This window comes from Elephas maximus, chromosome 12 (assembly GCF_024166365.1).
Source record: "Elephas maximus indicus isolate mEleMax1 chromosome 12, mEleMax1 primary haplotype, whole genome shotgun sequence".
Taxonomy (NCBI): Eukaryota; Metazoa; Chordata; class Mammalia; order Proboscidea; family Elephantidae; genus Elephas; species Elephas maximus.
In genome coordinates this window covers 63,009,167-63,035,658 of record NC_064830.1, presented here as the reverse complement: position 1 = coordinate 63,035,658, position 26,492 = coordinate 63,009,167, and the positions used below count along the sequence as shown (strand labels likewise).

Sequence of the window (26,492 nt, the reverse complement as noted above, 5' to 3'; positions counted from 1 at the left end):
CTCAGCTGCCCGAAGCCTGTGAGGTGGAGGGTGGAGGCACGCGGGGGTCCAAGACCTGGGATGCTGCAGCAGGCTGACACGGGGGCTAGCCCAGCTTGCCACTGCACTCCACAGAGCCTTGGTTCCCTTCTCTGGGAAAGAACACAAGAGACTGACCACCTCCCAGGCGGGCAGCTGGTCTGTTTCACCCCATGTGGGGCACTGCGGAAAATCTGTACCCCTGGGCAGGTTGGCACAGGCCATGTCGCCTGGCCAGAGTCAGCCCTCCATAAACGACGTGACTATTATCAGTGTCGTTCCTGTTATTCAGCAGCTGAACTACGGGCCCACTAACCTGGAGATCTGTGGTCTGGATCCCTCCCCAAAACTGACCTTCACCTTCCTAGGAGGTATGGGGAAAGGAGGTTTGGAAGTTTCAACAAGTCTAGGGTTTGGACACTGTTTGGAGCTCCAGCAAACTGCTTGTACCCTTCAGTCCCACAAGCTTGTAGTCTTCAGCTACAGATCTAACTCCCTCCCATTGGTCTGAGCCCTAGCTAACTGCCAGGGGCCATGCTGAGTGCTTAACACACAGGATGGTATCCTATGAGGTCAAGGCTACAATTGCACCCATTCCACAGACGGGGAAAACTGAGGGTAGAAGAGGCAAAATGCCTTGCTTACCTTCACACAGCTGACCAGCACTGGGTTTTTCTACCCAAGCATTTGAACCCTGATGAGGTTCCCTTCTTCCCTGACTCTTATGCTGGTCGGCTTTATAGTTGTATCTTTGCCTCTGCCCCTGGACTATCAGTAACTTGACTCAGGCGACACTGGGTTTCTGGTAAGAGTTACGGAAAAATTCGGAAACAGATAATGATGATGGTTGTACAACATGATGAACACAAGTAATGTCACTGAGTTGTACATGTAAAGAATGTTGAAATGGCAAACGTTTTGTTACATACATATTTACTTCAATAAAAAGTGAAAAAAGCAATTCATTAAAAAAATCATATACATGATTATAAATAAAATGCAAACACCATAAAAGAGTACACAGTGAAAATTCACATTTCTCTCTTATCCCTTCTGAGGGGAATCGCAGCTAACAGTTTCTTGTGGATCCTTTCCAGAAGTTTTTTCTATGCGTGTACAAGAATAAGGCACACACACATATACTCCTTTCTCTCTCTCTCTCTAACACAAATGGGAGCCCCTTATGCACTCTTTGGCACTTTGTTCTTGCACTCGACTATATATATACGTGTCTGGTGAGCGTTCCACATTAGGCTATCATTCTTCTTCAGCTGCAGGGTCCTCCCAGTGTGGAAGCATCCTGGATTATGTAATCAACCTCCTCTCTACACTATCAGATTGTTTCCAGGGCTTCCTCCTTAGCTATAATGTGACAGCGAACATCCCTGAAGGTACACTTAGTACCTTTGTGAATTTAGCACCCAGTGGGAACCCATCTGTAGGGAAGTTACTCCCAGGGAGAAGTAAGAAAACGGTTTCCAGGCAGCGTGACAGCATGGGCAAATGCAAGGGGACCAGCAAGATTCCCTCTGAGCCCGTCCCTGTGGCCCATCTGGGGTGCAGGAGAAGGGGTCCATGTGGGTGAACAAGCTCTGTGATGAGTTTGACTTCTGCGGGTCCCGGTGGGCTGACCACCCCCTCCACCCATGTTTGGAAATACCTGCTCCCAATGTCAGTTGGCTAAAGGGAGCATCCCCTAGGTGCCCTCCAGCCCTTGTCTGAACCTCCACCTCAGGAAGGGAAGTTACTTCAAGCGGAAGGAATTGCTCAAGACTTTACCTGCCCTAACAAACTTCCAGCTTAGAAGGGAGCCAGGCAAAGCCAAGTTCAGAAGGGAGTGACTAGAGAGAGGTTTGGTGGGAAGCTCGCATCAAGGTCCCTGCCTGAGTGGCAAGTGGGCTGCAAACAGAGACCCTCACTCCCAGTTTCTCAGAGCGAGGCTGCAGACTACCAAAGAAACCCATGAAAAGTTCAGATTCCCTGGGTGGCACTGAGTTTCTGTAAAAGGTGATGGGAAAATTTGGAAAGATAGCACAATATTATGAAAGTAATTGATGTCACTGAATAGTACATGCAAAAAAACAAAAAGTTCAGATTCCTGGGCCCCTCCCCAGACTGCCTCTATCAGCACCCAAAGGAGCCAGGACCCTGGAATCTGCATTTTGCATATTCCCTGGGGATTCTGATGCACAACAGCTCAGAACCGCTGCCTAGTTGGGGTCCTTTCTCCTTGTTCGGTTCCCATGTTTCTGAAAAGTATATTAACTATTTGAGTGTTTTTTTTTTTTATCATGAGTCCCCCCAAGACTGAAAGCCCCTTGAGAGAAAGACCCCTTTTTCTGTTTTGTGGTTTTCTTTTCTCATGTAGCAGAGCCATGCACAGAGGGTGGGAGGGCATTCACAACTATCCCTTAAGAAGCCAATGTATGAATCCAGTGAAGTGATAGACCCTTCCCCAGAAAAAAGCACACATGGACGGACATGCACATTATGCAAGCAACTTTAGGGGAAATGCAGACCCCCTCAAGTCCACCCACCGATGTCCCTTCAGTGGCAGGGGCAATAGAGGGACTGAAGAGCATCCAGTGTCTTTAGATGCTCTGCAGTCTGGGGCAGGGAGGAACCTTGGAAGTCAAATTCCCCATCGACATCCTTAATTTACAAATAAATACATGAGGGGAGGGACTGAGGACTCACACTAGTCCTGGGCTGAGGCCCACCCCCTCCCCCAGGCCCCAGTGGGCCTCCATACTCCCCATCTGACCAACAGCACAGCACTTTGGCCATAATTTATCCTGCAGACTTCTGGAGTATCCCCCTGGAGACTGTGTGCTTGAACCTCCCAGTGTCCTCCAGAATGGTGCGGAATCCTCCCAGCTGTTAGGGCCCCACTCGGGCTCCCTGCCAGGCTCGGTTTACTGTCTGCCCAACTGCAGCCTTCTTCACTGACCTACAGTCTAACCTGGGCACACGCTGGCGTGGTCTAGCCTAGGCACACACTGGTGCATGGCCTCACCCAGGCACACACTGGTTAGGTCCAGCCTGGACACACAATGGCAGAATTGTGCAATATGCCCATTCTGAACCAGAATCAAGCAGCTTTTAAGACCAGGCATGAAGTACTTCTGTCATGCCAGGACCTAGAGTTATTAAAGTTTCAAAGGACTTTTTGTCTGCCCTAGATGGCATGATGAGAAGCAAAGCAAAGCTCCCTGCACTTGGCTTCGGGCCAGGCACCGTGTCTGGGATTATCTGCAGGAATCCCCTCACAACACTTTGGGAAGGGGCCGTCTGTTACCACTGTTTGCCAAATAAGGAAACTGAGGCAGCCGAGGGAAGATACCGGCGAAGCGGTGGCCAGTTGTGGCGGCAGGATTTGATGTGGCGGCAAACCTCAGAGCCGCTCGTTTTCAGTAGCCTCTCCCTCCACTGCGCCCATTAGAGTGTAGTTCTCTAGTTATAAGGGCTGGGGAGCCCCCTGAGTGTCCAAGTCAAGCGCGGGGGCGGGAGGGGGGAGGAACAAGCCAGGCGAGGGCTCTCAGCCGGGGCGCGCGCCAGGCCTGTGGGTGCTCGGGGAAGCCGGTCTGTACCACCCTCTGGAGCCCCGGACTCGGGTGGGGGTCTGGCCAAGACCCAGCGCCCCTCTCCGCAGGCCCCAGCCCCACTCGCTGGGCCTGGATGGAGGCTGGGCGCCTGCCTCGCGGGGAAGCCCCGCCCACCGCGGCTTCTCCTCGGGGAAGGTAAGCACCACCTTCGCGGGGAGCGGCCGGAGCGCGAGTGGCCGGCGGGCGCCCCGCCCCCTCCGAGTAGAGCTGGCGCCGCCGCGCGCTCGCTCGCTCGCTCGTTCGTTCGTTCGTTCGTTCGTTCGTTCGGTCCGCAGCGCCCTCACCTGCGCCCGCAGTGTCGGTGCGTGCCGGGCCGCCAGCCCTCCCAGCCTTCCCGCCTCCACTGCCTGCCACGATGAACTCGCTCTTCAGGAAGAGAAACAAAGGCAAATACAGCCCCACCGTGCACACCAGGAGGTGAGGAGGCGCTCGCTGCGCCCCGGGGCCCTCGGAGCCCTCCAGCCGCGGCGCGAAGTGAGGGCGCTCTGGGCCGCAAGCCCCGCCCGGGCGCGGGGCAACGGCGGCGCCCTGGGGGCATCTGGGGCGTGGGGAGCACGCCCCGGAGGCCTGCAGGGTGAGACACCAGGGAACACGGGCCCGGGAGCGTCCTGGAGCTGTGGTGGGGATGGGGGTGGGCTGGGGCGCCGAGGGGGCCCGATAGGTGGCCCTAGGGAGTTCTAGAATCCTCGGAGCACGATCTTGGGGCCTAGAGGGCGGGGAACTGAGCTGGGCACAGGAACACCCGGGTCCTGGGGTCGCCCTTGAGCCCGGCGTCGCCCTTGCGCCCGGCGTCTCCCTGGGCCCTGAAGCACCGCCGGGATACGGGTGGGGGTCCGATGACGCTACACCAAGGCCGGGGCGCCGGAAGCACCGTGTAGGGGACGCACAGGGACAGGGAGATTGAGCAGGGGCGTGGGGGGCGCGCCCAGCGCTTCTTGGAGAGCGCACAGGTGCTCCTAGCGTCGGGGAGGCTAGGCGGGGGCGGCGCAGTGGGGGAGCCACCTGCCGCAGCACTTTCCCGCACCTGCCACTCTGCACTCAGAGCCGCGCCCAGAGGAACCGGGTGGGTGTGGGTCGGGTGGGAGGCACAGGCTGAGGGACACCCTCCAGCCTCCCGGGGGTCGGGGGTCTGCGCTGCTGCAGGGGGGCGCCGGAGTCCTCCTCGCCTCACTCTTTCTCAGAGGGTGTGTCCTTCTTTCCGTCCCTCGAGCCAACCCTGAAACTTGCAGCGTCTCTGAGCCGCGGGTTCCCAGGCAGCATGGGAAGGGAATAACAGGTCTTGATGTGTTTGCGTTGAGTCGGCGGCCCACATCTGTTTTGACAAGCGTTAATATATTCACTTAATAACCGGTTTGGGGGAGCCTCCTGGAGATGCTGAGATTGAGGGAGGGGGTGCGACTCTGGCCCTGCCTTTCTCCCCTTCGCCCAGGGAAAATGGGCTGGGGGCTCCTGGCTGTGAGGAAACACTTTCCCAGCTTCTCTAAACTAGGGGGAAGGTAGGTGGGAGATTCAAGGGCACAGCCCACCTGACTGGGAATACCACTGCAAAGTACCCTCACTGTGTGGCCCCTACTGCACCCCTGAGCAGTCCCTCAACCCCTCCCCAACCCCCATGTGAAGGCCACAAGAGGGCTCTGGGCCCTGGGCTGGCACCTGCCCCTGTGGTTCAGCCCCGAGGACCTGTCTGACAGGTGCAGGTGGGCCTGGGCACTTTGATTCCCTAGATTTCCAGCCCTTTCACAAACCCCACTGCCCTGGCCTTCCCACCACCCAGTCTGTTTGGGCTGTTTCAAGTTCAGAGGCAGTTCTTCCCCACCCCTTCGATGTTCCCCTTCAGAGCCACCCCTCATATGATCTTTCACAACCCCAGAGACTGGGTGGGGTCCTTCCCACTGTTCCTCTGTGGCCAGGTCCAGCTGGCACTCAAACTGGGCCTGGGGTCTGGTCCAGTCCCCGTGCTGTTGATGGGCATTGCACAATCAGATACGCTGTGCCAGCCACGAATGGCTGTTCTGTCCCCCCCCACCCCCCGCCACCACAAGACTCAGGCTCCTCCAGTCCTTCACACATGCACACACCCACACTCATGCACATGTGGGGAGCTGTATCAGGCAGGGCCTACCCTCTGCCTCCCACCTCCCAGCTCTCCATTCGTCCCCCGAGGCCTGAGTTTGGATGCCTGAACTTGGACACAACAAAAAGTTATAATGAACCCAGAGAAGCTGGGAGGGGCTCTGGCTTTCCCGGGAAAGGGTAGAAAGGAGGGCGTCCTGTCCTTTACAGCTGCAGGGACATGGGGTCCTGCCCTTGTCCCTCCCCTCCTTTACTCCTGGCTGGAGGAAGCCGCCTCTTGCCTTGGCTGACATCCGTTGGTTGGTCCCCAGATCTCAGCTTAGGTTTTTTTCTCCAGGAAGCCTGCCCTGATGACTCTGCCCAGGCTAGGGTGAGACCCTTCCCATGGGCTCCGCTGGGTTCTCTGTTACCCCTGTCCCAGCACTGAGAATGAGAGCGGTCCTAGCCCTGAGTAGGTTCTTGGTCCTTCCCTGTATGGTCTCGCCAGCCCTGGGCATCCCTCTGCTCCTTCTTCTTGGTGGGAGTCGAGTACTCGGACCAGATTGTAGGGTGGGACAACACTTTGTCCCCCTCTCCCAACAAGAATCTCTTAATCGGTACATACTTGGTTCCAAGTGCCAAGTGCCACATGAGGGGCTTGTAGCTCTAAGATGTGGTCCCTGGTTAGGGTGAGCTGACCCCCAAGGTTTATTTTTTAAATTATCTTAAAAAATGTTTGTAGTGTGGTAAAATATACATAAACTAAAATTTACCATTTTAAACCATTTTTAAATTGTACAGAAACTTGGTACCCATTTAAAAATAACTCCCCACTTCCTGCGCCCCCCAGCCCATGGCAACCACTAATCTGTTTTCTGAGTATAAATTTGCCTGTCCTGGACATTTCATATAAGTATATTAGTATAGTCATATAATATTTGTCGTTTTGCGTCTGGCTCATTTGACTTAGCGTAATGTTTCCCATGCTCTCCCATGTTGCCAATGTATCAGAACCCCATTGTTTTTTATGGCCGAAGAATATTCCATTGTATAGATAGACCACGTTTTGTTCATCCACTTAGTATTTGATGGACATTTGGGTTGTTTCCACCTTTTGGCTATAGAGAATAGTGCTGCTATGAACACTGGCATACAAGTGTCTGAGTCTCCAGGTTATTCTTTCACCCTGACTTTTCTAGGGGTCTCCTCCCTGGTCTGGGTGAGGGTGGGGCTGCTGCCGAGATTCGGCAGGGCATGGTATGTAGGAGCTCCAGCCCTGGGAGCAGAATGCCTCTGACCCCAGCTTTGCTACATCTGCTTGTGGAGAAGTCATGGGATCTCTCTGAACCCCAGTTTCCCCACCTGCAAAGTGGGGCTGGTGATAATAGGTGTCTCTTGCACAGGGTTGCAGGGAGAAGCCCATGTAATGATGGAGAGAATGCCTCTAGCACATAGGAACTGACCACTGTCCTGAACTAAGAGGTCCCAGAAGTCAGGAGGTGTGATTGTCACACCCAGGCAGTCAAGGGGACAGCAGAAGTGCTGAGTTAGTGAACAGAGGGGCCGGGATGTGGCTGAGCCTGGTCGAGAAAACTGCCCCTCCCTGTATGTCAGCCTTTTGGCAGCTGAAACTGGGGAGGGGTGGAATAAGGGCGTGAACCCCGGCTGTGCCTGTAGTCCTGGTTCCTAATGACAGGTGTGGGAGCTGATATTCATGCTCAAGCTAATGACAGGGTCAGGCCAGTGGTGCAGGTCACCAGAAGCCAGCATCCAGCCTGGTGGGGAGGGCCTGGGGGACCTGTTCCCAGCCTCCTTGGAGGCAGCACAGAACTGTGGCTGACCAGCCGCCGTTTCCTGGCTGCACAACCTTGGAAGAACTGCTTGGCTTCTCTGAGCCTCTGTTTTCTCACCTGTAGAATGGGGATAAGCACAGTTGGCATAATGATTCAATGAAATAATGTAGGGACGGGGTTAAGAACAATAGGAGGCCTCACTATCCAGCCACTATAATTATAATTATTGAACAATAGTTGTAATTATTGAACAAATGTGGCTAAGGTACCTACTCTTTGTCCAGGATTGAGCCAGATGCCATGATGGACAGGCTGTGCACTGCACACCTGAAAGGCTGTAATGGATCCACAGGGGGCAGATGGATGTGCAGGAGTTATGACCCCTCTCCCTGCACTTGAGTTCCTGGCGGTCATGTCAGGGAGATAAGGGGAGTCATGCTTTAATACACATATGTGACATGATTGTGTCATGGGGTCCTGGAGTAGATCAGGGGACAATGGGACATAGAACAGGACAGGTGAGGTCTCCAGCTGACCACTGTGGTGCTCTGTGACAGGTCTTGAAGTGAGAGGAGTCGGGGTTAAGTGGAAATTCTGGAGCTAGTCAGGGAGGTCATCCTGGAGGCGGTGTCTGACCTGTTAGGGAGAAGAATGAATGGGGTACTTAAGATCCAGCTCTGCAATGAGACTGAATTCTGCCTCCATTTGACACTGTGAAGGAAACTTGATCTCACTGAGCCTCAGCTTCCCCATCTGTAAAATGAGGCTAATTTTGTTTTTCCTCCCTGGCCTGGGTCACAGTGGCCTAACCTCACCTCCCGACCTCGGCCTAGGCAGGGCAGTTTCAGGAGCAGAGTCCTTGGACAGTGGCCCAGGAGGGTGGTGAAATGAGAGGATGCTCTCCTTGAAGCTGTTGGGGACACTCTGAGCCTATTGGTGGTTAAGAGCACAGAGTTTGATGTTGGTCAGGCGTGTGCTGAATCCTCAGTTCTGCTTCTGAGCTGCGTGATCTTGGACCGGCCACTTAATGTCTCTGAGCCTCAGTTTCCCCATCTGTGAAATGGGTGAGGTAGTGAGGTCGCTGGCTGGATTAAGCCAGGTAATGTATATGACGGACCCACCCTAGACCTGGCTCAGTACCAAAAAAAAAACTAGTAACTGCTGGTGAGTGGTTTCCAACTCAGAGTGACCCCATAGGGTTTCCGAGGCTAAAAATCTCTATGGAAGCAGACTGCAATGTTTTTCTCCCGAGGAGCGGCTGGTGGTTTACGACCTGCTGACCTTTCCTTTAGTAGTTGATCTCCTTAACCACTGCGCCACCAGGGCTCAGAAATAAGTGCTCTGTAAATCAGAGCAGCCAGTATCAGTAATCATGGCACTGCTGTTGAGAGTAACAATAGTGCTAGGTCCAGAGCCGACGGGGGCAGCTTGTCTCATTCCGGTTCCGGTGTCGCACGAGGGTACTTGAACCGACCCATTTCCCCAACACTCACATGGACCCCCTTTAAGGCAGGCACCTGGGGACACGTGCACACATTGATAAGGAACAGCTGGAGAGCCTGAACGATTTGGGGAGGGCCCCGTCGGCAAAATCCATATCTGGGGCCTGGACTGGAGTGAGCCAGCCATTTACTGAGCATCTGCTGTGTGCCCAGCATGGCTGAGGACATTATGTGATCTCATTCTGACAACATATCTATAGGCAGGTGGTGGTGTCCCATTTTGCAGAGGGCAACACTGAGGCTTAGAGTAAAGGCAGTCGCCTTGGGCTCACAAATGGCTGATGCTGGGGGTCCAGGGACCCCTGTGGAGGGGAACTAGGTCTCCCCACCGGACATGGACTGGCAGCAGGAGTACACAGGGACTCCCTGGGCCAGATGGTAGAGTCTGTTTTCCCTGGTTCTACCCCCAGCAGCCCTTTTTGCTGCTCCTCTCTCAGACGTTGCCCCCACTTGCCCAGCTTCTCTTGACAGAGGAAAAAAGACTCGATATATTAGATTCAGGGCACAGCCGAGGTTGACTTAAAGGAATGGCTGCTAATGGTGACATTTTAGGCATTGTCAGGGGCAATACTTTGGGGGACGGGTGTCTTGAGGGAAAGGGATAGTTCAGTTCAGGATACTTGAGCAACACCCCGAGGTGGGAGAGGGTCATCGGGAGGGCTGGGGGCTGGCGGAGAAGCTGCTTTGCAGAGTGTTTGCAAAGCTTCTTGTTGTGGATGGTGGACCCAGGATTCTGAGCAAGCAGCTCCTCTTTGCTCCAAGCTGGCCGTGCAGGAGGCTCTGGCATCACCTGCCGCCCTCCCAGCCAGCCTGTCTGGGGAGAGGAAAGAGGGAATAGCCTCTCTCTTTGTTCTCCCTGCTTTTTGTGGGACCTTTGTGTTAGCTTCCTGAGCCTGGGGGAGGCTGCTGGGTGCACTTAGTCTGACTTCAGGTCCAGCCCTGCCCTTCTCTACTTTAGTTGTCCCCAGTTCTCTTTGCCTCTAGTGCTAGCAGCCCAGGCTGGGCCACCAGCTCTTCTTGCCTGGACACTACAGTGTCCTCTTCATTGGTCCTGTGCCCTCCTCAAGCACCCCAGTCCGTTCTCCCTGTGGTGGCCAGGGAGCTCATGGCAAGAGGCGAATCTGTCCCTGTCCCCGGCTGTTTAGCGCCTTAGTTCTCAGTTATCCTGGAGGCTGCTGCCCTGCACAACATGAACATACGCCACCACCCTCTCAATCTCCATTCTGCATCAGCCTCATGGCCTTCCCCCACGCTGTTCCTCCTGCCTGCAATGCTGTTCTTGCCCCTCTTTGCTCGTTTCTGTTCCTCCTGCAGGGTTCACCTCTGCTCCTCAGGGAAGTCTTCCCCAGCCTCTGTGCCTGGCTGACCCACCTAGTCTGTGGTCTCCTGGTCTCCTTTGTGGCTCTTACCTCAGAGGCCATTTGATCCCATGTGGGGGCCAGATGGGTGATGAATACCCATCTCCCCCAGAGACTGGCTGGGGCACTGAATGAATGAATGAATGAATGCCTAGGGGTCAGTTATGGGGGACTGCTGAGATTCTGTCCCTTCTTTAAACATCTTATGTTTGTACATGCTGGTGTGTGCACACACACCCTAGGGGGTCAGTAGAACCAAGAAGGCAGGGGTTCTGTCTAGTGGAAAGGAGTGCAAAGGTGTCCACTGACCCCTGTTCCCATCCAGTCATGTACTGCGTGCCTTCTATGTGCAGGACAGTGGGGGTGAGTGGGCTGAGCAAATAGCTGACAACAATGAAGGGTGATAAGACCTGAGGTAGAGGAGGCAGAGATCAGCAGGAGAGCAGAGCAGGGTCCAAACCTAGACAGGCAGGCTTCCTGGAGGAGGCAGCATCTAAGCCGGATATGAGGACTAGCAGGAGATGGGGAAAGGAAGAGTGAGCACCAGGGAAATGAGGCAGGGGAGGTATGTACTCATGTACCTAAATCTCAAAAAGCATCATACTGAGCGAATAAAGCAAGTTGACACAGGATGCAAAGATTATGATGAGTTTATGCAAAGTTTTAGAAACATACCTACAAAGCTATTCCATGTGATGTTTCTGGATGCAAATGTGTATATGTATTGAAAATATAAAACAGGCAGACACCAGCAACTTCAGGATGCTGTTACTGCTAAAAACCAAAAACCAAACTAGCTGCCACTGCCATTGAGTCGATTCCAACTCATGGCGACCCCATGAGTGTCAAAGTAGAACTGAGCTCCACTGGGTTTTCAGTGACTAAGATCTTTTGGAAGTATATCGCCAGGCTTTTCTTCCAAGGCCCTTCTGGGTATATTCAAACCTCCAACCTATCAGAGGGGCTAAAAGGATAAGTACGGTGAGCTAGCTGAACGATATTTCTTTTCTTTTCTCTTTTACCTGAATACAATTTTTTATTGAAGTATTCTTTTTTTTTTCTGAGCTTGATAACTTTATACACATTTTATTTATTTCTTTAAAAATATTTGAAGCAAAGATGGCCAAGTGTCGTCTAAGATGGATCAGTTGGTCTCAACCCACCTGGATCAACGGAGAATGAAGAACACCAAGGACACAAGGTGATTACGAGCCCAAGAGACAGAAGGGGCCACATGAACCAGCGACTACATCATCCTAAGACTAGAAGAACTAGATGGTGCCTGGCTACAACTGATGACTGCCCTGACAGAGAACACAACAGAGAATCCCTGAGGGAGCAGGAGAGCAGTGGGATGCAGACCCCAAATTCTCCTAAGACCAGACTTAATGGTCTGACTGAGACTGGAAGGACCCCAGTGGTCATGGCCCCCAGACCTTTTGTTGTCCCAGGACAGGAACCATTCCCGAAGCCAACTCTTCAGATGTGGATTGGACTGGACAATCGGTTGGAGAGGGATGCTGGTGAGGAGTGAACTTCTTGGATCAGGTGGACACTGGAGACTATGTTGGCATCTCCTGCCTGGAGGGGAGATGAGAGGGTGGAGGGGGTTAGAAGCTGGCGAAAATGACATGAAGAGAGAGTGGAGAGAGTGAGCAGACTGTCTCATTAAAACCAAAAACCAAAACTTATTAGGGGGAGAGTAATTGGGAGTGTGTAGCAAGGTGTATATCGGTTTTTGTGTGAGAGACCGACTTGATTTGTAAACTTTCACTTAAAGCACAACAAAAATTATTTAAAAAAAAAAAAAGATGGCCAAGTGAGAGCACCACTTACAACAGTGGTGGGAACATAGGTGACTGGTTCTTTTCAGTACTTCTGTTTATGTTTGAAATAGGTGAGGACTTTTAAAGGTTTTTAAACTTAAAGTCATGTTATCAGAGGAAACAGCACGCACAAGAGCCTGGTGCAGGGCCCAGAGTCCTGCATCTCAGGCCAGTGCGTAGGGAGAGATAGGGTCTCAGGGGAGGTGGAGGAGGTAGCCACAGGAGGGGAAAGGGGAGCAGGTGTGGGGGCAAGAATGGAGGGAAAGCCAACAGGTTCTGGATGGGGAGACTTACACAGAAGGTGTTAGATGGAAGTGGGAGGGGAGGGGAAATGGGGAAGGCTGTGAGCTTAGGAAGAGCCCTGAGGTTGGATCCCAGCTCAGAATAAAAGACCCTAAATTATGATTATGTTGTTACTGGGCATTTGTTACTGCGTTTGTCTTTCTCAGATAAATACTGCCCTCACCCGTATTTTCCAGATGAGAGAATTGAAGCTCAGAGTTTAAGTGATGTGTCCAAGAACATTCAGCTGTCAGGAGGAGATTCCGAGCTGGCCACCCTGACCCCTCCTTCCCTGGACAGAGGGTTTGGTCAAGTCTTGTAAGATAAGCACAATGCTGCTGCTGCAAAGCTGATTGCTTGCTGGCAGCTCCATCCTGCTGCTGGGCTGGGAAGGCCATGGGGCTGCAGGAGAACTGTTGTTTACAGAATTCCTTGCTGCTCCAGCTGCCTGGGCTGGGATTTTAGGTTCAGCATACTTTCTAGGGTTTTTGTCTTCTCAATCTTGGGTGTAGCTACTGCCACTGAAAAGAGTTGAGACTGTCCAGTTGAAGGTTTAGGAAGGATCATGAGTTTGTGGCATAAAAAACAGAGGAGGCTCTGGCTCTGCTCCTCCTCACCCCAAGATAAGGAACTTGGCTCTTCCCATCCATGTTACTGATGAGGAAACCAAGGCCCATGGACAAGGACCAAGAACGTGGTGGGTCGGGAACAAAGAACCAGAGCTTTGGGGCTTCCAGGCCCAGGTCTGTTGGTTGTGAATGATGCTGGTCATGTTCCTACCTCTCATCTCTAGAATGTAAGCATATGAGGGTAGGGCTTTCCATGCTGTGTGGCCACTGCTGTACCCACAGAACAGTGCCCAGCACATAGTGGGTGCTCACTGGTGGTTGGAGGTCTGTTTTGAATCTGCAAATTGGAGGCATGTAGAATTGTGGATGATGTGTGTAAAGCGTCAGGCACGTAGTAGGTGATCAATAAACTGAGGCTCGTACTCCTTGCCCACTGGTCTTGAACCCAGAGTGACATCCTAACCCCCAGGGTGACAAGGTTGCCTTGAGTCCTGTCTTAATCTTGCAAAAATCTTCAAGTCGTGCCCTGGTGTTACCTAAAGAGACTGGAACTTCTGTGTGTGTCTGTAATGAGAGACCAAGAGCACATGCCTGACAGGAAGCCTAGGCCCTACTGAAAGGCCAGAGGTGGGGTGGCCTCACCTGGGTGCAAGCAGATTAGGCTGTGAAACGGAGCCATAGTTACTACCACACCAACAACTCTCCCAGCTGAGGCTATGCTTCCCCAGGATTAAGAGCTGGGTCTGGGGGAATTTACTGTCTAATTATTATGCAGGTTTCTAGTGGGAAGAGTATCAGTCAATTGACCAGTCAATCTGATATTTATTGGGTGCCTGTTGTGTACTGCTTTTTCACAGACGTTCTTCCTGTAGATATCTAGGGATTCTTCCTCATCTACTTCCCTTTAATCCTCTTAACGTATCCCTATGGGTCATTTCCTCACTCTCAACCCTAATCTCACATTAGAACCACCTGAGAATCTTTAAGACTGATATCTAGGCAATTTCCCAGACCAGTTAAGTCAGAATCTCTGGGGTGGGGCCCAAGCATCATCTTTTGATGTGCAGCCAGTGGTGGAACCCATATTTTTATACAGATTGCCTCGTTCTGTCTTGTCTTGACTAAATGGACCATGCTTTCTCTTTTCAGTGGCAGTTGTCTGGTATGTTGTACTACATTCCTTTATTCTCAACCTTCCCATATTGTTTGGTCTCAGATATGTGTTTTATAAAATGGCATGTAGGTGGATTTTTTTTTTTTTTTCGTATTGTCATCTGAGAGTCTTGTCTTTTGGTAGGCCAGTTTAACCCATTTGTATTTATGGTAATAACTAATATGTTTAGACCTACTCCTGCCACATTATTTTGTATTTCCTACTTATCATGCATTTCTTTTGTTTCTGTTTTCCTGCTTTTCATTGGGTTGAACTGTATTTTCACAATTAAAGTTAGGATGTAAGGTCTGGGTGGTACAGGATGGAGGAAAATACTCTGACTCAGGCAATTTGAAGTCTTGGTAATTTTAGTCATGGGGGGTGTTTTTTTTTTTTTTAATTTTTATTGTGCTTTAAGTGAAAGCTTACAAATCAAGTCAGTCTCTCATACAAAATTTTATATACACCTTGTTATATACTCATAATTGCTCTCCCCCTAAGGAAACAGCACACTCCTTCCCTCCACTCTCTCTTCTTGTGTCCATTCCGCTAGCTTCTGAACCCTTCTACCCTCTCATCTCCCCTCCAGATAGGAGATGCCAACATAGTCTCACGTGTCTACTTGATACAAGAAGCTCATTCTTTGCCAGCCTCATTTTCTATCCCATTGGGGGGTGTTTTTCTTAACCCTAACCGATTAGGCCATAAACTTCTGGGGAATGAAGATTTACTCGTCTTTTGTAGGGGACCGTCTGTAACCCTTAATTCCAGGCCTTGCTTAGGATTAGGGCTCAATAAATAGATGTCAAATAGAGCAGACATTTTATAGCATGTCAGCAACTCATGTCTTCTGGAGTTTGTTGAATGGAGAAGGCCCTATCCTAAGGGTCTGTAAGAAGGGTGAAGAGAGGACAAAGAGATGTGTGGTGGGGGTGAAATTTTACTCAGTAATTATTGAGCATCTAGAATGTGCCAACTGGAACTACAGCACTCATTAACATAGTTACTAACCCTGTAACCCTGACAAGTTGCTTCTCTTCCCTGAGACTCAGTTTCAGCATCTGCAGTGTGAATAATAATAGTACCTAACTTGAGGGGTTGTTAGGAGGATTAAAGAGGGAATGCATGTCAGGCACTGGAACAAGGCGTGGCCCCACAAGGTGTTCACTGAATACCTTTCCGCCTGAAAGTCCTTTCTGCCTGAAAGTCCTTTCTGCCTGAAAGTCCTTTCTGCCTGAAAGTCCTTTCTGCCTGAAAGTCCTTTCTGCCTGAAAGTCCTTTCTGCCTGAAAGTCCTTTCTGCCTGAAAGTCCTTTCTGCCTGAAAGTCCTTTCTGCCTGAAAGTCCTTTCTGCCTGAAAGTCCTTTCTGCCTGAAAGTCCTTTCTGCCTGAAAGTCCTTTCTGCCTGAAAGTCCTTTCTGCCTGAAAGGTCTGCTCAGAGGAACAGGCTGGGAATCTCTTATAGTAGCATCTTAAGAGAATGACTCAACCTCAATTTACCACCCTCAAGTGTTACCCAGCCGCCAGGATTAATTGTACTAACAAAAATGCCAACAGGACGTAAATCATTATGTTACCCTGGGTGGTGACTGCCCCTCCACATCACCCCATTTGCCCAATGCCTCTCTATTTTTTGTCTGTAGTGGGGTGGCTGTGGGTCAATATTAGTTTTCCCTTTTATCGAGAAGGTGGCTGCTTGGGTTCAAATCCTGTTCCCACCACTTGCCAGCTGTGTGTCCTTGTACAGGTTTTTTAACTCTTCTGAGCCTGTTATCTTCATCTAGAAAATGGGGAGGCATGAGTTGTTGACATGCTATAAAATGTCTGCTCTATTCAGCACTTATTTTATTGAACCCCAAGCCTATGCAAGGCCTGGAATTAAGGGTCGCAGAGGGGCACCCCAATAGCTATAATGATCCCTACCTCCTAGGACTGCAAGATTTTAATGGATGATGCAGGAATGGGGCTCAGCAGGGTAATAGGCACGTAGTAGGTGCTGTAAATATTTAGTTGTTATTGTTGTATGCCATCGAGTCAATTCTGACTCAGGGACCCTATAGGACAGTAGAATTGCCCCATAGGGTTTCCTAGGCTGTGATCTTCATGGGAGCAGATCACCAGGTCTTGTCTCCTGCAGGGTAGCTGGTGGATTGGAACTGTACCCTTTGGTCAACAGCCAAGCATGTAACCATTGTGCTACCTGGCTCTTTTTAGTTGTTATTACTACTAAGCAGTCATTTCCTAACTGCCTGTTCTGTGCTGCCTTTGTGTCAAGGACAAGACAGGTGCTCGGGGAGCCACCAAAACCAAACCCGTTGCCTTTGAGTCAATTCTGACTCCTAGCGACCTTATAGGACAGAGTTGAACTGCTCCATAGGGTTTCCAAGGCTGTAGTCTTTACAGAAGCAGACTGCTACATCTTTCTCCTGAGGACTGGCTGGTGGCTTTGAACCGCCAACCTTTTGGTTAGTAGCCGAGTACTTAGTCACTGTACCACCAGGGGTCCTTTGGGGAGCCCCCAGCCAGTGTTTAAAGAAGGTGCAGGCAAGGGAACTACACAACACCTCAGGACAGCCAGCCACCAGGTCTGGAGGTCACCAGGAAGCCCCTCAGGTGCTGGCTGGCCCAGGAGCACGTGGGAACCTGAAAGAGGATGACTGTGGCCTGCAGGGGCCCCTTCTCCAGGCTCCAGGAAGGGCGAGGCTGGTTTCCAGCGAAAAGTGTGCACTCTTTCGCGTTCCAGACGTTCCAGTGCTCCCTGCTCCCCTCCCCTGAGCACCCACTGAGACAGAATTAACCCCCAAAGGGAGGAACATAAGGGTGATCAAGGGCCAAAACAAATGGGCTGACTTATACCTGGACTGTGAGGTGGCTTGTCCAGCAGGGAGTACCATCCCCACCAGCATACCAGAGCCTGCAAGCTCCCATCCCTACACATGAAAAGGGAGGGCAGGCTGGGCTACAACTGGGCAGGGACAGCTGGGTCAGGGCTGATGGCAAGGACATGGCCTCTTCTGGTTGCTGGGGTATGATATGCTCCCAGAGCGGCCAGTTAGTGAAGGGGCATGTCCTTCCAGCCTGAGGGAGGGATGCTGTGGAATAAGCCAAGCGCCCAGCTCTACCCAGTGGCTCATGGGCAAGGATGCTGCAGTCCTCAGAGCCTGGGGAAGGGGGTCAGGCTATGGTCTGTATGCCCTGGCACTCCACACCCAGGCAGCCATGGGTGCAGCTGGGAGCTGGATAGTTTTGGAGTTGGGCAGCCACGGACCCTTGGAGCAGGTGTCTGGTCAGCATGTGTGGGTCTGTGGCCGGGCAGCAGGGAGGAAAGGGAATGACTACATGTTAAGTGCCCCCAAGTTTCCAGGCACTGAGCAAGGCAAACAAATGTTTTGAGCATCCCTCAGCTTTATTATAGCAAAACTGGCAGGCTACAGCCTCAGTGGGCTTAGAGTAGACCCCAGAATCACCTAGAACTGCGCCACCCTGTACAGTAACCACGAGCCACATGAGATGTGCTCACCAGCTGAGATGTTCCAGAAGCTTAACATGCATGCCAGATTTTGAAAATCTAGTAGGAAAAAGAGGAGCCCTGGTGGCATGATGGTTAAGCACTCAGCTGTTAACCAAAAGGTTTCCAGTTCTAACCCACCCAGCAGCTCTGCAGGAGAAAAGACCTGGCAGTCTGCTTCCGTAAAGATTATAGCCTAGATAACCCTATGGGGAAGTTCTCCTGTGTCATGTGCGGCCGCTATGAGTCAAAAATCAACTCAACTCGATGGCACCTAAAAAGTATGAAAAAAAAAGTGTAAAGTACCTACTTAAGAATGTTTTTAGATTGATCACCTGTCAAAATGATAATATTTTGGAAGAACACCAAAGACACAAGGTCAGTATGAGCTCAGGAGACAAAAAGAGCAACATAAACCAGAGACTGCGTCAGCCTGAGACTGGAAGAACTAGATGGTGCCCTGCTACAACCGATGACTGCCCTGACAGGGCACACAACAGAGAATCTCTGATGGAGCAAGAGAACAATGGGATGCAGACCTCAAACTCTCATAAAAAGACCAGACTTAATGGTCTGACTGAGACTGGAGGGACTGTAGAGGTCATGGTCCCCAGACCTTCTGTTAGCCCAAGACAGGGACCATTCCCAACTCAACTCTTCAGACAGGAATTGGACTGGACTATAAGACAGAAAATGATACTGGTGAGGAGTGAGCTTCTTGGCTCATGAGACTATGTGGGCAGCTTCTGTCTGGGGGCGAGATGAGAAGGCAGAGAGGGACAGGAGCTGGTTGAGTAGACACGGGAAATACAGGGTGGAAAGGAGGAGTATGCTGTCTCATTTAGGGGGAGAGCAACTAGGAGTACATAGCAAGGTGTATATAAGTTTTTATATGAGAGACTGACTTGATTTGTAAACTTTCACTTAAAGCACAATTTAAAAAAAAGACAATATTTTGGATACATTTGATTAAATAAGATGGCATTGGTGGTTCAGTGGTTGAAGTCTCACCTTTTGTGTGGGAGACCTGGGTTCGATTCCTGGCCAGTGCACCTTATGTGCAGCCCACCACTGATCTGTCAGTAGAGGCTTGTATGTTGCTAAGATGCAGAGCTTCCAAACTAAGATGGACTAGGAAGAAAGGCCTGGAGATCTACTTCTGAAAATCAGCCAGAGAAAGCCCTATAGAGCATGGCAGTCCAATCCGCAACTGATCATGGGGATGGCACAGGACCGGGCACTGTTTTGCCCGTTGTGCATGGGGTCACTATGACGCAGGGGTCAATTCTCTGGCAGCTAAGAACAGCAGGTTAAATATATTATGAAAATTAAGCTCACCCATTACTTTCTATGTGGCTACTAGAAAGTTTTAAATTCCCTGTGTGGCTCACATTGTATGTCTATTGAACAGTGCTGGCCTTGAACACAAAGCAGCACAGTCTCAGACCCTGCCTTGGGGACATTTCCTGCTTGGTTCTGTTTGCTATGCTTAGAGCAGACACGATGACCCATTTTATGGATGAGGAAATTAAGGCTGAGACAGGCACAATGATATGTGCCATTTTTCCCAATAGCCGGAGCCATTCATCCAGCCGTTCATTGACCCAGCTCTGTGCTGGGTGCTGTGAACACCACGGGGAACGAAACAGACAAATGTCCTTCCCAGCCCCCATGAGCCCTCAGTGTAGGCCAGCCACATCCAAAGTGCTTTGCAAGGAACATCTCCTTGGAGCTTCTCAACTGTGGTGAGAGCTACTCTTACCCCATTTCACAGAGGAGGAAACTGAGGAACAGAAAGGTTAAGGAACCCAGGTCAGCACAGCTCTACAATCTGTGTTCTATGTCAGGCGGCCTCAGTTTCTGTCCCTGCAGGGGGGGGTCAAGAGAAGTGTAGGTCAGTTGGTGCAGAAGGTATCAAGCGCGGGCCTCACTGCACCCCCACCTAGAGAGCCCCCCCAGTCCCAGGTTGCTGAAAACGGCTGGGGGTGGGCCATTCATGGTGCCCCTTGGAGGGCTTGGTGTCTCCTGGGAGGCTGAAGGCTGGGAAGTAGGTCCTTCTGTGGGCTGCTAAGCTCTGAAAGAGGTGGAGAGGTGGGGGGTGGGTGGGAGGTTTGCAAGGTGGCCCTGGGGCGCTATCCACCTGCATCGCTGTAGGGGTGACCTGGGTGCAGCCCCCACGGAGGCTCTGAGATGGGAAAGCCCTTTGCCCTGAAGGCAGTGCAGTTGTTGCGGGGGGGAGCGGTCCGAGACCAGGGTGGGGTGGTGTCTGACCCTTTCTGTGATCACTGGGGAGCAAGGTGGGTGGGTCTCTTAGTTACCTAGTGCTGCTATAACAGAAACACCTCAAGTGGATGGCGCTAATAAACAGGAGTTTATTCTTTCACAGTTTAGGAGGCTAAAAGTCCAAATTCAGGGCACGTGCCCCAGGGGAAGCCTTTCTCTCTCTGTTGGCTCTGGAGGAAGGTCCTTGTCATTAATCATCCCCTGGTCTGAGAGATTCTCGGTTCAGGGATCCTGGGTCCAAAGGATGCGCTCCATTCCTGGCTCCTCATTCTTGGTGGTAATGAGGTCCCTCTCCTCTCTGCTCACTTTTCTCTTTCATATCTCAAGAGAGGTTGACTCATAATACAACTAATCCTGTAGATTGTGTTCTGCCTCATTAAGATTAAAAAAAAAAAAAAAAACAGCCTCTAATCCTGCCTCATTAACATCATAGAGGTTAGGATTTACAACACAGGATAATCACATCAGATCACAAAATGGAGGACAACCATACAGTACTGGGAATCCTGGCCTAGCCAAGTTGACATACATTTTGGGGGATACAATTCAATCCATAACAGTGGAGTTTAAGCTGGAGGACAGCCATCTGGCTGCACCCAGAACAATCTTACTGACAGATGGAGGGAGGAGGCTGGCTAGAGGCAGGGAGAGTTGGGAAGCAGGAGATGGTTGGGGGTGGCCCTTGCACGGTCCAGGTGAGAGGAGGCCATAGCCATCAGGTGTGGGCCATAGTGGCAGATGGAGGGGATGATGGATGGGAGATCCATTCGCAGGTGGGACCAGGGACAGGGCTCTGGAAGGTTCTTTGGGTTCTGCCTGAACAACCGGGTAGACCAGTCCTCTGTCTCCTTCCTCCTGTGAGTCCCTCCTACAGGTAGAGGAGGGTTCTCAGAGCAGAGCATACCTTGTGGCAGAAACACCCTCGGCTTCCTCTGACCCCCAAACTTACCAACCCGGATCCTCAGCCCAAACCCAAGACACCGAGCTGCTTGGGGGAAGTCTGGGTCTTGGTGTCCAGCATCCTCACAGCAGGTATATTACCCATGTGTGAAACCCTGCTTCTCCTGTTTTGAGAGTGGCCACAGATATTGCAGGAAACTTTCCAAATATTGAGGTTATTTGCAAATTCCCCTAGTCAGGACAAGGCAACATCCAGAGCAAGTTTCGGCTTGCTCAAGGATCAGTATGGGCAGCCCGGGGTCTTTTTTTAATCTCCTCAGTGCCAGCGGGTTCTGGCGTTGGGCCTGGGCTGCTGGCTTCCGTCACCTCCTTAAAAGGAGCCCACGTTCCTCCCCTGTTTGGTGCACAAAGGTTCAAGCAAAGAGCCAGGGCTCCATTTCGAGGCATCACTTTATATCCGCTCTCTCAACTAATCCTCACCCCAGCCCTGTGGCATACGTCTGACAATAATGCCCATTTTACAGATGCGGAGACTGAGGCTCGCAAGGCTAAGTCATTTACAAGCTTCCAAGGACAGAGCCAGTAAAGGCTTGTGTGTTGCTATGAGGCTGAACAGGTTTCAGCAAAGCTTACAGGCTAAGATGGACTATGAAGAAAAGTTTGGCCACCTACTTCTGAAACTTAGCCGATGAAAGCCCTGTGGATCATAATGGTCCAGTCTTGCTGTGCACGGGGTTGCCAGGAGTTGGGGGCCAGGTAATGGCAGCTGACAACAACGACAGAGCCAGATTTCCAACCCAGGCCTGGGTGCTTAACCACTAGGATGTACTGCCTTCAGCTGCAGAAAAGAGCAAGTGATACTTGTACAAACCAAAGCAAAAAGGGGAGATTAGAAAGGTGGGGAGCGAGGGCCCCTCGAAATGCCTTTATTTTCGTCCTTGGCCTGCGTGGAATATTGCTGGTGTCTTGGTAAGCCAGGGTACCATTTCTCCCCAGCCTCACTGATGGGCCTTCCTGCCAGCCCTTTGAGCAGACCATGGGCTTTGGTATCCCACAGCCCTGGGTTCGAATCACAGCTCCCCACTTTGCAACTGACCTGTCTGTACCGCTGTGTCCTTGCCTGTGAATGCAAGTGGCAGATGAGTTGCTGGCTATGAAGCAGATCTAGCATGCCACTGTCTGGCCATCGTGTAGTAGCTGGGCCACAGTTACTGAGTTTCTGATGCCCAGTGACAGAGCACATACATCTGATGCCATCTGAGGCTCTCAGGCCCTCTTCTCGAAGCTCCAAAGGCATCCTGGGACCCAAAGAGGAGCCTGTTCTGTGTTCACGCTGGTGGGTTAGTCTCAAAGAGGCCTGGTCTGGCCCCTGACCATATCTTCAGACCAGCCCCCTGGCCAGCCTGGGCCCCACTTTTTTGCTCCTTGTGCCAGGAGTCTCCTGTATGGACCAGGCCCAGTATACGGGGTACCTGGTCGCTCCTCTGGGCAGGATATGGGCCTTCTGGACCCATACTCGACTCTGGCTTTCCCAGCCTGGGAATAGAAAACAAGGCTGATTCCTGGGAGAAATAGCCCCAGTCTACCCACATGACCTCCATTGGGCTTGTAAAACCTGCCTGGCAGCCCTTGACCTGTATCTGGGCTGGGCTAAGGGGGCTGTGTCCAAGGACAGCCAAGTCCTAGGTTCCCGTTCAAATCCCTTTTTACCAGGTTAGAAACTGGGGCCTCAGCAACCTACCTCCTCCCTACCTGTCCACAGGTGGGCGTCCCGGACACCATTGTCATCACTGTGTGAGGCATTGCTCCTCTCAGAACTTGCCAGGAGACCTGGAAATCTAGAAGGAAACTTTGTTTTTTTTAGTTTCACCAGTTTTCCCCTCATGTCCATTTTCTGTCCCAGGATTCCATCCAAGATCCCATGTTGCATTTACTTGTCATGTCTCCTTAGTCCCCTCCGATCTGTGGTGATTCCTTTGTCTTTCCTTGTCTTCGTTGGCATTGAGGCTTATGAAGAGCAGTGCTCAGGTGTTTTGGAAAATGCCTCTTGATTTGGGTTTATTTGCTGGGTTCCAGGGATGAGATGGAGGCTTACCTCCCTCGAAAGGAGTCCACAGACGTGATACGTGTCCTCCTCAGCTTACCAGATCAGGGGTTACACGATGCAGACTGATCTCATGCTGGCGATGTTAACCTAGAACTCTTGGTGTCGCTACTGTAAAGTTACGGTTCTTAAAACCAAACCTGGTGCCGTTGAATCAATTCTGACTCATAGTGACCCCACAGGACAGGGCAGAACTGTCCCATAGGGTTTCCAAGGCTGTCTTCTTTATGGAAGCCGATTGCCATATCTTTCTTCCACTGAGCAGCGGTAGATTTGGACAACCAACCTTTCAGTTAGCAGCCAAGTGCTTAACCACTGCATCACCAGGGCCCCTTGTAGTTCTAGAAGGAACCTATTTTATAGGTCTGAGCACTACAGGCAAGTGAGGAACTCCCAGGAGAGAAAGGGGCTGACAGACAGAGCTGTATGTCCAATTTAGGGAGCAATGTAGAGGATCAGTTTCATTGTTAATGGCAGCCCCAGCGGGGACTAAAAGCTCAGTGAATATTTGTTGCATGGATGAATGATTCTTATTATTTATGGAGCCTTGGTAAGTGCTAGATCATTCACATTTCCGCATTTAACAAATACTTGTTGAGCACCGGAAGTCCTTAGGTAATGCAAATGGCTAATGAGCTTGGCTGCTAGCTGAACGGCTGAAGTTTTGAGTCACCCAGAGGCACCTCGGAAGAAAGGCCCAGCAATTTACTTCTGAAAAATCAGCCTTTGAAAACCCCACGAAGCACAGTTCTACTCTGACACACATGATGTCGCCATGAGTTGAAGTTGACTCGGTGGCAGCTGGTTGTTGAACACCTACTGTGTGTCCCTGGCACTGTTTAGGAGTTGAGAGACAGCAGTGACACCCCAAAGATTCCTATCTCTGTGAGTTCAGAGTATCTGTCATCTGCTCTTGGGTCCCTAGATGCTACTCTGAACCTCCAGCTCAGTCCTTGTACCTCTAAGTTGTCTTTGAAACTCAATTTAGGTGTTTTCAGAAATGATTCTGACCTCCTCCCCATCTCACCTAACAAGGTAGGATTTGTTACTCCCATTTTACAGATGATGAAACTGAGGCTCAGAGTAAAAAGTAGCTCCTGTAGTCAGGCTGCTAGTTGGGGGATAGTCAGAATTTGAATCCAGTCTGTCTGGCTCCGGATACTGCAGCTGCCCCGGGATGACCTTGGGTTGGTGTCTCTGCTTCCAAGGGCCTCAGTTTGCTCATCTGTATAATGAGCAGGTGGGGCTCAATAACTTCTGAGGCAGTTTCTTATGCCAGTGGTCATTGGCCTCAAGACCTGTGTCCATGTTAAACCTTGGAGTAAGGAGAAGGAGGCCTTGGTGCGTTCTGCTTCCCAGCATGTCGGCTGTAGGAGCTGGAAGCCCTGAGTGTAGGTCCATTGTCCCCTTCCTGTCCCTTCTCTTCCCTGAGGTGGTTGGGGGCACCTCGGCTTTCCTACCTCAGCTAGGTGACTGCCATCTGTGTAGGTAGATTGGACTTGAACAAGGCTGGTAGGGAAGGGCTGTATCTTGGCCTCCATCAGTGGGGCTGACCGCCCACGGATACCATGTCTGGTCAGCCCAGTGTGGCTCATTAGTGAGATGAAAAGCCTGATTGGCCTGGCCAGTTCCTGTACTTCTGGGACCTGTCCCTCCTCCCTTCGTATTCTTGGCCCGCCTGCATTCCTGTAGCTCCTGGTATGTGGCCACACAGAAGGATGCTCACATGGGAGGAATGGACCCCGTACCCAAAGGGTGAAAGCCTGGACCTGTTGTGCTGAAGTGTGGGAACTGTGCCACTGGAGGCCTGGGTTTGAGTTCTGGCTCTGCCCTGCTTTCTGGTTGTGGGAATGTGGCCAAGTTACCTAATTGCTCTGTGCCTCAGTTTGCTCGTCTGTAAAATGGCTAGAGCAATGCTACCTAGTTCTGAGGTGGTAGGATGGGTGAGCTAATGTATATGCGACTTGCTCAGCCCTGTGCCTGCCATGCAGTGAGCCCTCTGAGACTTAGCTCCTTCCCCCATGCAGCTGGGCGTTAACCTGGAGCTGGCCCAGCCGCCTCAGAAAAAAACAGAAGCTAAAAGGCAGGACCGACTCCTACAAACCCCTCTCACTTATAAATGGCATTTACCTTTTTTTTTGGTAATGCTTTAAAGTGTACAATTTACGGTTCTTTTTTTTTTTTTTTTTTTTAGTACAGTCACAGAATTGTGCAACCATCACCATAATCAATTTTAGAGCATTTTTGTCGTCCCCCAAATGAAACTGGGTATCCTTTTGTAGTCACCCGCCAGTCCCCATCCTTGAAGCCCCTGGCAACTACTAATCCACTTTCTGTCTCTATGCTTTGCCTATGCAGGGCATTTCATACAATAGAATCATGCAACATACGGCCTTTGCATCCAGCCTCTTTCACTCAGCATCATGTTTTCAAGGTTCATCCCTGTTGTAGCATATGTCAGGAATTTTCCTTTCTATGGTTGAATTGTGTACACATGTAACACGTTTTGTTTATCCATTCATCTGTTGATGGACATGCGAGTTGTTTCCACTTTCTGGCTATTGCAAATAATGCTGCTACTATGTTTAACTTTTTTGAGGAACCACCAAATTTCTTTCTGTAGCAGCTGCACCAGTTTACATTCCCGCCGGAAGTGTTTAGAGGTTCCAGTTGCTCTACATCCTCACCAACACTTGTTATTATCTGTCTTTTTCATTCTAGCCATCCTAGTGGTATCTCATGGTGACTTGGGGCACTTGACATTTTTAAATTATCCGGCTAAGTGCCTACTTGCAGGAGCCCCCATAGGATTGTCACATGGAGTTGTAGACACTTGGAGTCTGGGGCCTGCCAAGGTTAGAATCCTGGCACTGCCATATTGCCAGAAATTGTCTCCACCTCTCTGGTCCTCAGTTTCCATATCTGTAAAGTGGGAATAACAGTTAACCCACCATGCTGACACCTGCCTCACCGTGTTGTAATGAAGATTAAGTACGAAGTGAGTGGGGAGCCTGGCATGTAGAAAGTAAATATTAGCTTGTGCTGTCATGGTGATGGTGGTTGTTGCCATAGGCTGGCTCATGTGGTTCCCAGTACCTCTAGAGTAGCTGTTAGCCCGGTGGTTGATCATGTGTCTTCTGGAGCAAGACTGCCCAAGAGGAGGACCCAGCTCCTTGTGTACAAGCTGCCACCCTGGGCGTGCATCTTGACGTCTCACACCTCAGTTTCCTCATCTGTACAGGGGTAGGCAAACCTCCTCCAGGGGCTTGGAGTGAACGTGCCTGGTGCTAATAAATCACACAGCCAAGTGTCAAATTGCTGTGATACCTGTGGTTATCCCCAGTGGGCAGAGGGAGAAACTGAGGCTCGGTAGGAAAGTGACTTACCTGAGATTGTAGAAGCAGCGGACGGCCATCTTGGACTTGGGAGCTGTGTCTGTCTGACCGCAGGCTCATGCTGAGCCCTCCTTTGTTCCCATTAGGAACCCAAGATGCCCCTCCCCCTGCTGTGGCCCCTCCATGCAGGGCTTGGCCTGAAACA

The 26,492-nt window shown here is 51.1% G+C and overlaps 1 protein-coding gene across 1 annotated transcript in view; it reads left to right on the top strand.

Moving 5' to 3' along the window:
- Positions 1–3,830: 3,830 nt before the first annotated feature.
- Positions 3,831–26,492, top strand: part of PPL (periplakin) — a 53,246-nt gene continuing 30,584 nt past the window's right edge. Inside the window, exon 1 of the mRNA XM_049902620.1 lies at positions 3,831–4,040. Coding sequence (XP_049758577.1) covers positions 3,979–4,040 — 62 coding nt within the window. The 5' untranslated portion in view covers positions 3,831–3,978. The remainder of the gene's footprint in view (positions 4,041–26,492) is intronic.